The following is a 16,279-nucleotide window of genomic DNA, read 5'->3' as shown; positions in this document are numbered from 1 at the left end:
AATATGAATGTTTAATGGCTTTTGGGAACATCCATAATAAAGTATTCAGTTCAAACATCATTTCTTTCATATCCTAGTATTTTTCTTTCCTCTGTACATCTCTTCAAATCATTCAGCAAGGCCCAGCTTCAACAATGCTCTCCTTCTCAGTCGTCTCTCTCTCCACCTCTATGTAACTGTTTTGGAATCCTTGCTTTCTGAACTTCAAGGATGGCCAGTAGCTCTTCCGTCCCTAAAAAAAAAAAAAAGAAGAGAGAGAATGTCTGTTAGATGAAATTTGGATGTAATGGACAGATTTAACAGATTTGTTATTTGTATTGATTGGGGGGGAATGAAAATATGCAGCGCTCACCTGGAGGAGGTAAAGAGGCGATGCAGCAGCAGGGTGGGAGTTAATGTAAAGAGCCAAGAGAACCAGAGCCAAGAGCAACACGAGAGCCGCCACTATACCAGCTATGACAGCAGTATTAGCTGAACCGTCCCTCTGCTTGGGAGAACTTGTCTTCAGATCTGAGTGGGACAAAGGTACAAGATGACTATGAAAAAATATTCATGAAACAATGTTGATATCCATGAACACCTCAACTCACCATTACCATTCAAGAGGATGTGATGTTTGGTTTCATCTGGAGGCAGACAAACAATTAAAATTAAATGAAATCATGTAAAGCAGCATACTCTGTACTGCATTTCATTTCCTAATAATGTTGACAAATGGGTGCTGTAGAATCTATTCTACAGTAGCCTATTTAATTTGTCCACATTGAAATCTACATCTACAGTGGCTTGCAAGGACCAAATCGTTTTAAGGGTCACTATCATTTTAATATAACTGCCAGGTAACACACAACTCCAGTGACGGCCTTGACTCACCATCAGTCTTACAGCCATTTTGTAGGGGACTCGAGGGGGTTGTGGCCTTAGAGTCAGGAGTCACAGAGGGACCAAAGGAACTGCCAGAACTTCCCCTGGAGTAATCTTCACATGTAATGTCTTTAATCTGTACACATATAATTATGTCAATAAACTGTCTAAACTAAATTGTGAGAAACATTTCAATCATTTCACAATTAATTCTGTAATTTCATAATAATTAATCATTTCCAACTCTACCTCCTCTGAACAGCCATAATCCAACCATTCTTGCCTGTGCCTGTCCATGCCATCTGAGCATCTGAACACACAATATACACTGCATATTCAAATAAAGCTTTAACAATATAGGTGGGAGTTGTCCAGAGCAACTTGCAAAGTGCAATATACAGTATGTATAATACAGTATACGATAGATAGATAGATAGATAGATAGATAGATAGATAGATAGATTATACATATGTGGATATGGATCTACAGACTCTGCAGTCCTACTCCTACTCACCTCTGGAGTACATTACACCAGCTACAGCTGGAGGTCTGGTTCACACACAGCTCACAGGTGTCATATTGCAGACAAGCTATCCCAGGAAGCCAAGGGAATAGAATGAGAGAAGCAAGAACATAGAGATTATTTTTTTTTAGAGGCGAATGAGTCCAATATTCATACACCCCTTTGCTCATCCCTCCGTGGATACAATTTAGAAAGACACCACTTACTAGGCAGAGAAGAGAATTCAAAAGCAGTGTTGTTGGTAATCTTGGTAGCATCTATCTCAACCCGATGGTATTCATAAACTGTCCTTCGTTGGCCATCTATATGAGAGAGATCTCGTTAGACATTTCGTCAAATTGATTATTTCCAAAGATAGCAAAAAGAAGAGGGCATGAATTAGCACAAGGATTGCTGACCTGGTGATTCCGGAGAAGGTAAGCGTACCATGAAGGCGTCAGACAAACCTGCCTTCACTGGATGCTGAGCTGAACCAATCACCTCCATTGGCAGAGGTATCTGATTATGAGAGGCACAGAAAGAAGTTAAAATTTAACTTCTTTCTTGTGGCTCTCATAATCAATAATTAAATAGATGCATTTTGAATTAGGCTATGAGAAACACATGTTTCTGAATGTTAATACCGGTAGATGTAATGTACATAGTGGAGGTGGGGTGAGACTCACATCTCGGTAGCTGAATGTGATGGTTCCTGTTCTGTACAGAGCAGCCTGAAAGGTGAAGGCTCCTTCTGCCTCTCTCCCATGGAGTCTGACCTTCTCCCACTGTACCACAAACATATCACCTGTGGGAAGTACCGGTCAAAGAAGAGTCACAAACAAATAATCATGCAATAAATGGAACAAGATGCTTCGCAAAACAGCAACCACAAAATACCAACACCGTACCGTTGTCCAGGTACTGCACAGTGGATTCTTTTGAGTAGCTGGGGTCAAAATTTGCCATTAGAGGTGCTATGTACTGTGTGGCTGTCAGCATACGGTGAGTAATGTCCCCCATGAAAATGAATCCTGAATATGGGCAAATGGGAGGAATGTTTCAAAACTAGCACAAATAGCATTACTTTGATTTAAAAAATAAAAAAGGTCAATGTAATCAATCTGACAAATTAATACATGTACCTCCTGTTGCTATGGTAATCTGCCTCAGGTAATGTCCATAGAATGGAAAGCCAAATGACAGGGCAACCCTCTGGAGTGGAAGAAGAAAGATCGACAGAGAGAGAAATGCTTTTATTTATACACATGCCTGTTGTAATGTGCATAATTAAAATATCTTATTTTCCAAAAGCAGTATAGATTATTAATTAGCAAATTTCTTGTTTTTGACATAATAGAGGGGACACCCGGATTTGAACCAGGGACCTCTTGATCTGCAGTCAAATGCTCTACCACTGAGCTATATCCCCATTTGAAAACTGTCAATTCAATTCAAAGGACCTTTATTAGCATGAGAAAGTGTATGTTTACATTGCCAAAACAAGTGTCAAAAGATATTAAAAATAGTTGAAAAGGGGGAAAGTACCAGTATATACAGTTGGAGGGGGTACAGCATTTTGTAAACAGAGCTATGTCACATTGCGTCGTTATATACCTGTTACAGACAGGGTATAAATAATATAATATTTATACCTGTATAATAAACAGTACAATAAACTGCTGTCAGTGTACACATTTACATTCCTTTGCTGAAGACTGTGTCAACAACAGTAGCATTTCACTTTGCCTTACTCTATTTGCATATAAGTAAGTGTGTGTGTGTGTGTGTGTGTGTGTGTGTGTGTGTGTGTGTGTGTGTGTGTGTGTGTGTGTGTGTGTGTGTGTGTGTGTGTGTGTGTGTGTGTGTGAATTTGACTTAACGCAGCCTGTCTATGTGTATTGGACAGAATGCTGTGCATTCTAGCTTGTATTAACATAACAAATTTCATCTTGTTTTTGACATAATAGAGGGGACACCCGGATTTGAACCAGGGACCTCTTGATCTGCAGTCAAATGCTCTACCACTGAGCTATATCCCCATATGAAAAAGTGGTCAATTCCATTCAAAGGATATTTACTGGCATGAGAAAACGTACGTTTACATTGCCAAAGGAAGTGTCAAAATATAATAAAAACAGTTGAAATGGGGAAAGTATATACAGTTGGAGGGGGTACAGCATTTTGTAAACAGATCTATGTCACATTGTGTCATTATATAATGTTATACAGGGTCGTTATATACATGTTATACAGGGTATACATATAATATTTATACCTGTATAATAAACAGCTGTCAGTGTACAGCAAGTTCCTTTGCTGAAGACAATAGCCTTTCACTCTGCCTTACACTATTTGCATATAAGTGTGTGTGTGTGTGTGTGTGTGTGTGTGTGTGTGTGTGTGTGTGTGTGTGTGTGTGTGTGTGAATTGGACAGAATGCTGTGCATTCTAACATATATGATTTTTACATAATAGAGGGGACACCCGGATTTGAACCAGGGACCTCTTGATCTGCAGTCAAATGCTCTACCACTGAGCTATATCCCCATATGATTCAGCAGACAGAATACACATCTATGTTCCTTTGCAAAAGTATGTGTTAACTATGTTCATTTAGTTTTATTTGCACACGGTATGTTTGTGCATATGTGCATGCGTGCATATGGTATGTGCGTGCATATGTGCATGTGTGCATATGCGCATGAATATGACTTACCGCAGCCTGTCTGTGTGTATTGGACAGAATGCCATGCATTCTGACTTGTCCATGCTGGGGGTCACTCATGTCTACCCAGAGTTCACGTGTGCGTATGTCCTCTGAGCCAAAACTACGCCATGTGTAATACCTGCCAGAATCCTCCTAGAAGACATAAAATAGAGAAATAGAGTCTATTTTTAGGGTTAAGTCTCTATATAAACTAATATATTTATCTAACAGACACAGTAAAATCTTCAGTGAACTTTGAGAAAGTAGTTACATTCATGCACCCTCAGGGTGCACAAAGTTAAATTGAGTATATTTCTTACTTCCAGCAGAGGGCAGTGCTTAATACAGAAACCTCATCCAGGGTGTCAAGAAAAACAAATTGTTACTGGGTAAGGGTATACTGTACTGTAACTGTATCACTCTGACCAGAGACTACAGTCTGTCTCTGAGCATTGCTGGGCATGTTACCTCCCTCACCACTAAGTGTGTCATGTTGTCTGGAAGAGTGTCAATGGTCAGTGCTCCTCCCAGGACCTCCCTGCTCAGCCTAGCATGGCCTGAAGATGACCTCTGGGCTCTGTGGGCAAGACTGTCCTTATGTTGTGTTCCCAAGCTGTACCAATTATCTGGAGAAAATACATGAATACACATTAGGGTTAGTATATTTTGCTCTGTAACACAGTATAGTATTATGCGAGCAAGATGGTATTGTTTGCAACAATGGTGAGGCATTATACAGTCAGATTTCATTTATGCATTGTGCACAATTTTGAACATACATAGAAAACAACAAACACAACAGACTAATGTGAGAAAACTAGGGGCAAACTGTCAGTTTAAATTATTATTCAGATGAATGCGATTATGTTTTGCCTAATGTGTCTCAGTGTTATTTTAACTATATGGTTTTACATTTAGTTAAATTTGATCACACTTTTTGTAAAACAGGCCAACCGATTAGGAATCTAAGGGTTCAAATATTGAAATTACAATTATGCAAATTTCACATTTATTTTATTCAATCAATTCTACATTTTGTGAAATTTAGCAGTGAAATGTGAAAAATAACAATCATCATAACAGTTTTGTGAAAGTGACAAGTAACGCAATTGGTATTCAGCAGACTGATCTCACTGATTCGTATGTAAGATAAGTCCAATAGAAAGGCCAGAGTCAACAAAGTCTGTCCTAGCCTCCCTGCTTTTTTATCCCATGGGGAAAACATGATGACCACTCCCTTTATGGCTTAAGGTTCAAGTGACCACAGGATATGTCAAAATGACTAATGTCTTTATTCGTAAACCTTCTCAACTGTAACAAACAGTCACTCTTCCACCCCACAGCTACACTTTCGTGGTCACTTTCTGCACTGTCCAGTGTCCACTATTAAAATGCACCAGATTTTCTTTTTAAGACAATGACGTCTTGAACTTTAAATACACTTTGTTGTGTTTATTTGATGATAGCCTCTCTTCAAAGCCAACTTTTTTAAATATCTTTATACTGATCTCAGAATAGCTTTCTGAATCTGAAATGTGTGTTGTAGATGTAGTCTTTCATATTTGCCAGTGGTATTTTGTATTTTAAAAGTTGTACCTTCGTAAAAATGTACTGTAGTTAAAACTATTTTCTGATTAGAAATATAAATGCATTTATGTTTTCGTGAAAGGGTAACAGCTAGCTAGGATACATTTTAAGTATTGTAGCCTATTGGATAATTAGAAACACACACATGCTATTCATTATTGTATTGGATAATAAAAATCATAAACACGTCCAAATTAAAGCCAGATCATGTAGCAGCACATTCTCGAAAAACCCCCTTGTCATCATGTTTGCAGATTAAGTTGTCCTTGATGAATTTATTTTGCAGCCCTTTTAGAAATATTACGGGAGGAGGTGTTGACGTCATGCCTCTAGCCTTTATAAAGTCTGGAGCCTCGCCCACTCCTGCACACGGGGTGTTTTTTCTAACCCTAAATGCGGTCTGGTTCCTGTACTTTTAACGTTTACTGTTTTTATCTCTCGCTTTTCAGTAAACCACAGGAGCTTTTCGAATGGCAACCGAGTTATTGCAAACAAAAAAGCGTAGAGAATCACCCCGGATGCTCAATTTTCTCGTTAGAAACACCACTAATGGCGTGGTCAGCCTGGCTGCTGCGAAGAGTTTGTCTCTGTTCCTGGTGTCTTCTGCGGGATTGTCGCATTGAGCAGATTAAATTGAGCAGGGTACTCTGACTGATCTTCTCTATGATCTAGTCCGAAAGCCCACGCTCAAACATTTCAATTTACATGATCCATTACGAGTGTTTGCTGTTTTAATGTGTGGGCTAGGGCTGGCGAGTAGCAGCCCACACATTAAAACAGCAAACACTACAAAGTACGCACCACAACGCAGGGCAGGCTATGTTTGTTTGCTGATGGTGGGCGGCTCGCCACGCTGTATCGTTCAAAGCGTGTAGTACATCCAAGTTTTGATAGTTTGCGGCTCACCTGCCACAAAACATTGCTCTAGTAATTGGATGGTTTCCTGTCATTAATTTTAAGGATAGAACATAATATGCTACAAAACAAATTCCTGACCTGCGGTTTGAACACTGAAATAACTACCTTGGACCTGGCGTAGTGGAGGTCACAGGGCCTCAGGTGCAAGAATCATGATATGCATAACATAACGTAACTCCCCCCTACCAAATAGTCTTTCACATTGTTCCAACAAATGTGAAATTATAACATCTGTTATCTGAGATAAACCAGTTGGCAACAGCACAGCAGTAGGCTAACCGGCCTAGAAGAGTATCGAGAGAGCTGAGATTTGCAACACTAGATTTATTTTTAATTGGGTGAATCTAGAGTTGCAAAACCAGCCATTGACCGCTCATGCATCTAAACAGAAGTCCTATCTGATTGTATTTAACAGCATTGAAATAACTCACCAACCTTGCAGCTGTATGAAAAGCTTGAATTATCCCCTTTCTATCTGCAAAGTTTGTTTAATAAAAATCCAACATAGACATGTTGTTCTCCATATGCAGACCGTGGCCATCTTACCATATAAGTTAATGGCAATGTGCTACCCATAGAGTATAAAGGGTGCTACCTAGGTGCAACTTCCATTGGCAGCCCATTCATCCAAACAGAAAAGTCCTATGTGATTGTATTAAACAATGTCAAACTCACCAACATTGCAGCTGTACAGAAAGCTTGAATTATTCTCTTTCTATCCTCAAAGTGTTTGTTTCATAAAAATCCACTGTATACATGTTATGAGCTACTTTGTGTCCTTGCAGATGATTATTTTTCTGGAGTTGGAGTTTGTGCTGGAGTTTGGAAGTGCTCGTTAGATATCACTCAACTGCCCTGCGTACCACCTGTTTTGAATTAGCACATAATGCAAGAGGCAGCAGGACATTGCTTTACTGAAAACGAGTGCTTCCAAACTGATGGAAACATGGCCGTGGTCTGCAAATGGTCTATTACTTTCTGTCAAATTCTGTGCAGTGTTGGAGTTTGGAACTTGGAAGTGCTGGTTTTCAGTTCTGCCTCCTGCATTATGTGCAATTTCAAAACGGGTTGTACTCAAGCAGTTGAGTGATAGTCCAAGAGCGCTTCCAAACTCGAACACGTTGAAAAATGATCACCTGCATGGAATGTATTGACAGAAAGTAGCTCATAATAACATGTCTATTGTCTATAGTGGATTTTGATGAAACAAACACTTTGCATATATAGAGGATAATTCAAGCTTTTCGTACAGCTGCAATGTTGGCGAGTTCATAACGTTTAATACAATCGGATAGGACTTAATGTTTGGATGTATGGGCTGTCAATGGCTGGTGTTGCAACTAGATTCAGCCCATTAAAAAAATCGTATAAAAATGTATAAGAATAAGTTAAAGATGCAGTACAATAAAATAGAATAATGAACTTGGAATGGATTCTACATCTCTGACTAAGTGACCTTTCTGTATCTAAACATTGTGGCCACCTCAATGTTAAATTGGCAATTTTTTCCCTAAATGTAAACAAAGAATTTGGAAAATGGCCTGAAGTAAGCTTGTATACATGATTTGAACATGCTTGGAAATTTGACATTTAAGGCCTAATATTTCTATAATTGCAACAAATTGCTCCAAAACCGGTGGCTACTCAGTCATACAGACATAAACAAGGTCTGATAAATGATGTACTGTGCATGTTCAAATCATGTAGACTAGCCTACTTTATTACACTATTTTCCACATTCTTCGTTTTAAAAAAGAGCCCCCAAAAATAGCCATTGAGTTAATTGCCCACAATGTTGTTTAGGTGCCCACTCTAAATGTACCAGACAAATTAAAAATGATAGAATTATAGAAAAAATTTAGGGGAATGGAGTAGTAGAACTAGAACTATGTTTTTTTTCTGATGGTCCTCTGAAAGGAATTCCTTGTATAAACACGAGTTAAACTAACGTTTCCACATTGGAATGATTGCAAGAAAATAGACAATTCTTTACTGCCATGCTGGCAGAATGGCACTCAAAACAAAAGTACTGTTTTCCCAAATTAGGACATTTCACATAAAAGCTGATCATATAAATTCTATTCGACACATTTAACTTTTATTTTTGTACGTATACTGCGTCTGCATACACTGTTATAGGTCCACTTAAGCCAGTGGAATGTTGGGTGGTGTAGATTTGATGCCTGCCCATGGTCCTCCTGGGAGGGGAATGCAGGACATAGCCACATGTGCCAAACCCTCAGAGTACAGCCTGTGGGACATGGCGTGGTGAGGACTGTTTTAAACATTCAAATGCTTTCAGACAATACCAAAATACTATGTCTACATCTTCGACAATGATCAAAGCTGTACACAAGAGTGTCATCAAACCAGCAGACTGGACTCTCCAACTTAATACTATATTTGATGACTCTACCTAGAGGTCCGGGCACTTAAGCTTCAATGTAGCCCGACACACTGACAGTGTGTTGTGGGTTCGAGTCCCGATCCTGACGGCCTTTGCTGCATGTCACTCCCCATCTCTCTCTCCCCATTCCCTGTCTAGTGTCTACCTACTGTACTTTAAATAAAGGCATAAAATAACGCTCTCTTTATGGTTTGAATCATTTAAGCCAGGTCTACTACTTGTGACAAACACTTGGTGGTGCTGGTTCTGATGATTATTCTACTTCACCACTACATACTCTACCTGTTGAATGCAAACCAATGTATCCATTGGATTTATAATCATTTGTTAATTAAAGTGACTTGCGAGGTTAATTAAAAGTACAATAATAAATGTCTTTATTTACTTCTGTCTTGTGAATTGGAAAACTAGTAATAATCACCTTCATGATAATCTTGTTTGTACTGCGCTGGCAGTAGAATAACAGAAATGTAATGGCTGTTCCCCTGTTGACATTTTTCATGTCATTCACAACTGTGAAAACTAACTAACCATATTCCATTTGTGCATCTCTGTCACCACCAGCGCATGTCGCATGATGTGCTGATATGAACCATATCTCAAGTCTCCTACTGTACTCAAATTCAAGCATCTGTTCATTTGCTGACAATCCTTGCCTCTCATATCTTCAGTGTGTGCCCCTCTAGAGCTTAACTTTGGATCATTGTGCAATATTAACATATGCCATCTGCTTTTCTAAACAGGACCACAGTTACTTGACTTGCCCTGTTTAAATGGCCTTAAACAAGAAAATGTGGGTTTGGTTTGATGCACAAGACACACAAGACGTTTTGAAAAGTATGTGGGCAAACTGAAACGGATTCTGTTAAGCGCTTTCAGAATATCAATGTGAAATCAACATGATCCACCTATAAGCAAACTATAAAAGAAAATGCCAAAGTCCTTCAAACGAGTGCAAAATGAGAAATTACTGTGGTCGTTTGTGTTTTGAGAGGTGTACGGCAGCGAACTAGGGTCTTGCACTAAATCATAAAAACTGATAAATATGCCTTTATTCTACTATATCTTCACATCTTGTCCTCACTGAAAAATGCACTAACACAGCTTGCGGCTTGTGCCAGGGGTTCTGTTTTCAGCCTGCATGTTCTCAATGTGATATCAATCCAACATGTCATACAGTATCTGCTATCCTGAAACTGGAACCTAGTCCTAGCTAACTCCCCCACAGTATCAGCATGAAGTACAGTGATGAAGTTGATAAATTAAAAACGTGTACTGTACAGTATGTGTTTGCGGCAAAGCCATATGTTTGAAATGTCGCCAAATTTATTGTGAAATGAAGTTAGACATTCCATTTCCAACATGTGAAAAGAATAACATAAGACTGGATAAGCCAGGTCAGCAATAAAGTACATGCTACTATGACTGTTTCAGAGTTTAATACTCTTTGTGTAACAAAGAAAGACAACAAGAACAATATTCATGTAGCCTAAGGATGATCGGTAGTTAGAAAAGTAAATACAATTTAGTCAGACATCTAATAAGAAAAGGATGTTCTCCTAAATATAAACAACAAAAGAGCAGGCTGACATTGTGAAGAAAAGCTGATTTCTGTCCAGTTCCTTGAGGAAGCGGTACCCAGCCATTACATGCTTTTTTCTGTGAGTGGTCAGCACAGCGCGGGGGTGAGAGGCTACACCCTTTTCTCCGGACAGACTGTACGACCTGGCACAGCTATATCATGCCATGCACATTACATATCCATCAACCTATTTAAGGGAACATGTTTACAAATAATTTAACCTTGATCATATTCATAGGTCATTAAATGGAAATACAAAAAATATCTACCTTTGTGGTGGAAATGAATGGAAGGGTTCATATTTTTATGTGAACCTAGTTATGTTCCCAAATTTAATCTACACTTGTGCTTATTCAATAGGTTCATCAGCCTTTCCATCTACACTGTACTGTCTTTATTGTCTCCATGAATATGAAATCATGATTAAGCATTAAGAGATGTTATTTCCATCTTCTTTGGTAACATGTAAATATTAGTTAAACTTTATATAATGACATACTTTGTCCACCAAAGACATAACATAAACATACTATAGTAGCAGTCACCATGGATGAATAACATTTGAAAGAAATCTCAAAATACATAACAGATGAGAAACCTAAAATGGCTAAACATAATGGTGTCTGCCAGAGTGGCACTGCACTAGTCAGTGACCTTTCCAAAGACAACAGACAAGGTAAACACGAGAGAATTTGAATTTAAAGACTGTGATTACCTCACACTATTATTGTGAAACTTAATCTGTGCATAAATGAGGTAAAGGAGTTTTTCACTGTCCAATAACATATTTGAGTGTTATGGTCTTCTAGGCCAAGACAATTCCTATAGGAGTGACATTCTAAAAACATTATGCAGCACCTTCCCAAAAATAAGTCACTCAGATCTTGGCAAAGGGAATTGTACTATATTTTTCCAAAACACTTAATGAGACGGTATAAAATCCATGAAATGGCACATGACTTTGAGAAAATAAGATTCCGTCCATATATCAAGATCAACTGATAAAAACAACTGATGTAAGATCTGATATTGTAAGAAGTGTCTGATTCATTTACCCTATTCAGACTTAGCCCAAAAATTATTCTGGATTACATACAAGCTATTTGTTAAGCAAACTTCTCAACAGAACTAGGAGCCAACACTGATGACTCATAGACAGCACTCTAGATGCTGCAGATGGCTCTCCAATGGCAGTAGTTCTTTCTTTGCTGGACAACACAAAGTAGAGTGTGAGAGAAAGACATGCAACAGGTACTCCAGGTCAATAGTCTTGCTTGAACCCACAATGAAACAAGCACAGCATGTGCCATAGCGCGTAGACATGAATTCCCCCTGGCCAGTACTTTGTCATGTTTTGTTTTATGGGTTTTACACATGCAGAACATTTCCTTCCGTAAACAACTCCTCTATTACGATGAAAACTAAACACTTGTTTTTCATTCTGTTTTGAAAGTGTTAGTATTAAGCACATTAGGTGAATAGTCTAATTAATATGCAATATTAGAAAATAAACACTTGAAAAGAGAAGAAAACTTTGAGTAATAATGTAAAAGTACAACAGGGGTGGGATTGATGGAGAGACATGGAGACTCCCCCGAATGAGTGACAAAATGTAATTCCATTTTAATGGAATGGAATGGAATAACAATTATGTTTACAAGCTGCCTCTATATAGATTGTTCTAGGCTCAAGATTAGCAGGGAGGTACGGACAAATCTAATTTTAAAACGTAGAAAGGCTGTTTGTGGGTTTCTGTTTAGAGTCACTTGCATGTTTGTGGAATACTGTATTTTTATACCGGTAGTACACTTTATTATAAACTGGGCCACTCTGGTGGGGAACAGAACAAAAGGGCCAGTCCATAATGATTCCTCATGCGGTTTATGCTAACTATACCAGCAATAACATACACATACACATGGATGCAATCCTACCTGGAGGGGAGAGAACAGATGGTGGAGGTGAATGGAACACTGTCCCCCCCCCTCGCAGTGAGCTGTGGCGTTCCACAAGGGAGCATACTAGGACCTTTACTGTTCCTAATATATGTTAACGACATGACTTCAGCTTGTGACTGCAACTTGTTCCTGTTCGCAGATGACTCGGCACTGCTAGTCTCGGACAGGAACAAACTGCAGGTTGAAAAGGCCCTCAGCTCTGAACTCGGTAGAATCTGCACCTGGCTCGCTGATAACAAACTATCTTTACACCTGGGAAAAACTGAATCCATTCTCTTTGGCTCTAATAGTAATCTCAGCAAGGCAAATGGCTTCTTGGTTAGAGTGGGTGGGTGACAATGTTATCACACGTAAAGATGAAATTACCTACCTAGGTTCCATCCTGGAGGCTAATCTTTCCGGTGATAAAATGGCCACCAACGTAATCAAAAAGGTCAACCATAGAACAAGATTCCTTTACAGGATCTCCTCACTGGTCAACAAAAACACCTTGAAGACCTTAACAGCTCCCTTGTACAGGGTTTCTTTGACTATGCATGCACCTCCTGGTACCACAGCACCTCAAAGGCCCTTAAAACCAGGCTCCAGACTTCCCAAAACAAACTGGTCAGGCTCCTACTTGACCTCGCCCCCCGAACCCACCTCACCCCTGCCCACTTTGACAGGCTGGAATGGCTTAGGGTCGACGACAGAGTACAGCATCTTGCAATGGGTCTAGTCCACAAGATTCGATACACCACCAAGATACCCATGTACCTGTCTAGATACTTCCTTAATGTTAACGAAGTCCACACCCACAACACCAGAGGGAGTGCAACGAACCATGTACAACCCAGATTCGGCACAAACAAGGGACTAAATTATTTTCGCTCCTATGCCACCAAAATGTGGAACGCCCTACCAACAGTCATTAAGACATGCGAATCCCTTGACTCCTTCAAAACCGCTCTCAAAGGGCACCTATGGACGGCTGCAATTCGAAACTGGCCCCTGTAAAATCGGAATCCCTCAAACACGGACGCAAGGAAAACACAAGAGACGGTCGTGGCCACACAGCCAACTCAAGGTATGGCCACTGAGCCGACTTGGGGACCCAACGCAAGGACAACACAAGAGACGGTCACGGCCACACAGCCAACTCAAGGTACGGCCACGGAGCCGACTTGGGGACCCAACGCAAGGACAACACAAGAGACGGTCACGGCCACACAGCCAACTCAAGGTACGGCCACGGAGTCGACTTGGGGACCCAACGCAGCTCCTCCAAGGAAAACAAACAAATGAACGGAGCTGAACGTGAATCCCCCCCACCGCCCACCCCTTTTTTTCCTCACTGTATATGTTTCTTTTCCCTTTTTACCTCCTTTATGATGAATTCCTGTTCTGTCCTTTGTCTATATAGAAGTGTCTATTTGTACGTCTCTAAATGTTTTTGATGAATTGAACATGGTGGACCCTATTGGAAACAAGTGTAATGCTTAATTGGGTCGTCCACTCACAGTTAACAGCCTTTGTATTGAGTTTGTGCTTGAAATGTACTGTAATTCTGCAAACTGTTAATACATTTTTCAATCAATCAATCAATACAAAAGTTAATAATGTCAATAGGAATATGCATTGTTTGGTCTGTTTCAGGAAAAATAGCATCCTGTAGCAACTCCTCATTCAGTTTATGTATGTCCATGCACATTTTTTCCCCTCCAAGTTGGACTTGGAGAAAGAGAGGAGAAATTAAAAGAGTTCCTGCACAGACTCAAGTGCACCAACTTTGTGATCTGTAAGAGGTGTACTAAGAATAGAATTAGGAACAAGTAAGGCTGAGGTTGGGAAGATTAAAGCAATGAGGAGGTACTGTTTGTTTGTCCACAAATGCTAAGAATAGCATGTTGTTTAAACTTTAAACAGATGGTCGGTTTGATGTTTACCTGATATCCTAGTTAAATTGTTTTCTTTGCACTCTATTTACTTGACCATTTACCCTGTCATATGTTGACTAGGGTTGATGCCATTTACTTCGATCTTGCACTTTGTAAGTTGCTCTGGAGAAGAGGGTCTACTAAATGCCTAAAATGTAAATTGACATGAGATACGAGAATGGAAATATGAACTTGATACCAAAGGTATGGGTGGAAGTATGAAAGGCTTACCTGTTTGTAGTCGAGCCCAAACTCTTCCCAACTCTGTTTGGGAGAGACAAAAATACAGCATCACCAGACGGACACACATGTTCAGTTACAGTAGTAAAAAGAAAGAAAGAAAAAAAGACAACAAAATACAAAAAAATCTAATCCTTGTCTTTTCTCTCTATTCTTTCTGCTCTATACAAAACAGTTTATTCAAGTCCCACTTTCACCCTGCTGTTCATTCCTCTCAACCTCCCCAAGAAAACTCTCTCCACACACACCCCCTCTCTCTCTCTCTCTCTCTCTCTCTCTCTCTCTCTCTCTCTGTCTACGCCCTCTCTCTCCTCCTCAGTGCTGTTCTTCCGTTGCCATGGTGATTACAAAGGCACAGGGATCAACTGATGAAGCATTGCAGCTGAGAAGAGTGTTTCATCTTCTTACTTCAAAGCATAGTCCTGGCTATCAGGATATTTTTGTTTGTTTGTTTAGCTTAGGTAAATCTGAGTCTCTCTCTCTTCTGGATACTGGTGAATTTCTCTGGAATCAAAATACACCACCTCTCTCCTGATCCTGAGAGACAGCTCTAGAAACAGAAGCCTCAATTTAGGCTATACGGTGCCTCCCCCTGGCTAGGCACAGAAATTGCCACAAGGACAGTGAAAAGATCTTGGGGCCATCTCACAAGTTGCTTCATTGACGGTCACAAAAACCAACACACACACACTAATCATTGAAGAATGCCACAGACATGTGCAACACACACTAGACATAAATCTTGCTGGCAATAGCTACAACATCTGTGGACGTGATGTTGTAGTCCATAAGTATTTCCGTCATCTATTCTAAATACAACTGCTTTTTGAGCGTTACGTGAAACGAAGCAGCCTTTTTTAGTACAGCTTATTTCCTTGGGCATGTAAAAAAAAAACCTACGGCAAATAAACAGATAAAAAAGTATCTTTACATGTACTGTCACTACTGTGGTTTACTCCATTGCCTCTCTTAACCACTGATTTAATCTCTTCTTCCCTAATTTGAACAACAAATATGAGATAGATAGATATACACAGCTGTTAATCTTATCAGTACCCTATCCCTATAAATATAGCTGACAATGCCCACAGTAGCAGGTAGGAATTTTCCAGACATGTTAATGTAAATGCTATTTTAAAACACTAGGGATCTTCAACTTATTTTGCCAATAGATCACACTTCTATCTATAAATGCACCAAGTCTCTGTGTGTACATATGTCTGCAGTCCACATAACTGGAGAACCGCTCGCCCCACTGACTTCAAATTCGACACGTGTTCCCTTTCATTTGTTTCCTTATAATAAGCAGAAGAGGACAACATTTTTTTAGAATGTTTCTGATTCCATCAAAACTACATAGGTCATAGTCATGAGTAAGGCTGGGACAGAGGCTAGGTCAAACTACCATCAACAGATTAAATTATGATGTTAGTTATGCTTCATATTCAACTATGGAAGTGATGGATGTGATGTGATTGTGATTATCTCAAATGTATTTCAGTCTTGACAGTGGGTGCAGATTTCAGACATGCTTGAATTGATTTCGTAACGGAAACAATTTGGTGACCCCTTCTTTACAGAAACAGTGTCCACTCAC

At 39.6% G+C, this 16,279-nt stretch overlaps 1 protein-coding gene across 4 annotated transcripts; it reads right to left on the bottom strand.

Moving 5' to 3' along the window:
- Positions 1 to 22: 22 nt before the first annotated feature.
- Positions 23 to 14,850, bottom strand: LOC306936795 (plexin domain-containing protein 1-like). Of its 4 annotated transcripts, none has more exons than XM_079520416.1 (14): positions 14,674 to 14,850; positions 4,552 to 4,700; positions 4,084 to 4,227; positions 2,510 to 2,579; positions 2,276 to 2,398; positions 2,054 to 2,172; positions 1,787 to 1,886; positions 1,595 to 1,690; positions 1,380 to 1,455; positions 1,114 to 1,174; positions 874 to 1,000; positions 591 to 626; positions 353 to 510; positions 23 to 232 (listed from the first exon to the last, which is right to left on the bottom strand). In XM_079520416.1, the coding sequence occupies exons 1-14, from the start codon at positions 14,750 to 14,752 to the stop codon at positions 113 to 115; spliced, it is 1,458 nt and encodes a 485-aa protein (XP_079376542.1). In that variant the 5' UTR covers positions 14,753 to 14,850; the 3' UTR covers positions 23 to 112. The 4 variants fall into 4 exon arrangements, with proteins under 4 accessions (XP_079376542.1, XP_079376544.1, XP_079376543.1 ...); XM_079520418.1 differs by lacking the exon at positions 14,674 to 14,850 and adding an exon at positions 7,011 to 7,397; XM_079520417.1 differs by lacking the exon at positions 14,674 to 14,850 and adding an exon at positions 7,015 to 7,397.
- Positions 14,851 to 16,279: the final 1,429 nt, after the last annotated feature.

Source organism: Electrona antarctica (genome assembly GCF_951216825.1).
Source record: "Electrona antarctica genome assembly, chromosome: 14".
Lineage (NCBI taxonomy): Eukaryota > Metazoa > Chordata > Actinopteri > Myctophiformes > Myctophidae > Electrona > Electrona antarctica.
This window is presented reverse-complemented; position numbering and strand designations above follow the sequence as displayed.

What these genes read in the sequence shown, in the direction of transcription:
- LOC306936795 (XM_079520416.1), bottom strand. Translation starts at nt 14,752, where the DNA reads ATGTGTGTCCGTCTGGTGATGCTGTATTTTTGTCTCTCCCAAACAGAG. An exon ending in TCACATTCAGCTACCGAGAT is followed by an intron (nt 1,887 to 2,053) that starts GTGAGTCTCACC and finishes TCTCATAATCAG; the next exon opens with ATACCTCTGCCAATGGAGGT. An exon ending in CGCCTCTTTACCTCCTCCAG is followed by an intron (nt 233 to 352) that starts GTGAGCGCTGCA and finishes TTTTTTTTTTAG; the next exon opens with GGACGGAAGAGCTACTGGCC.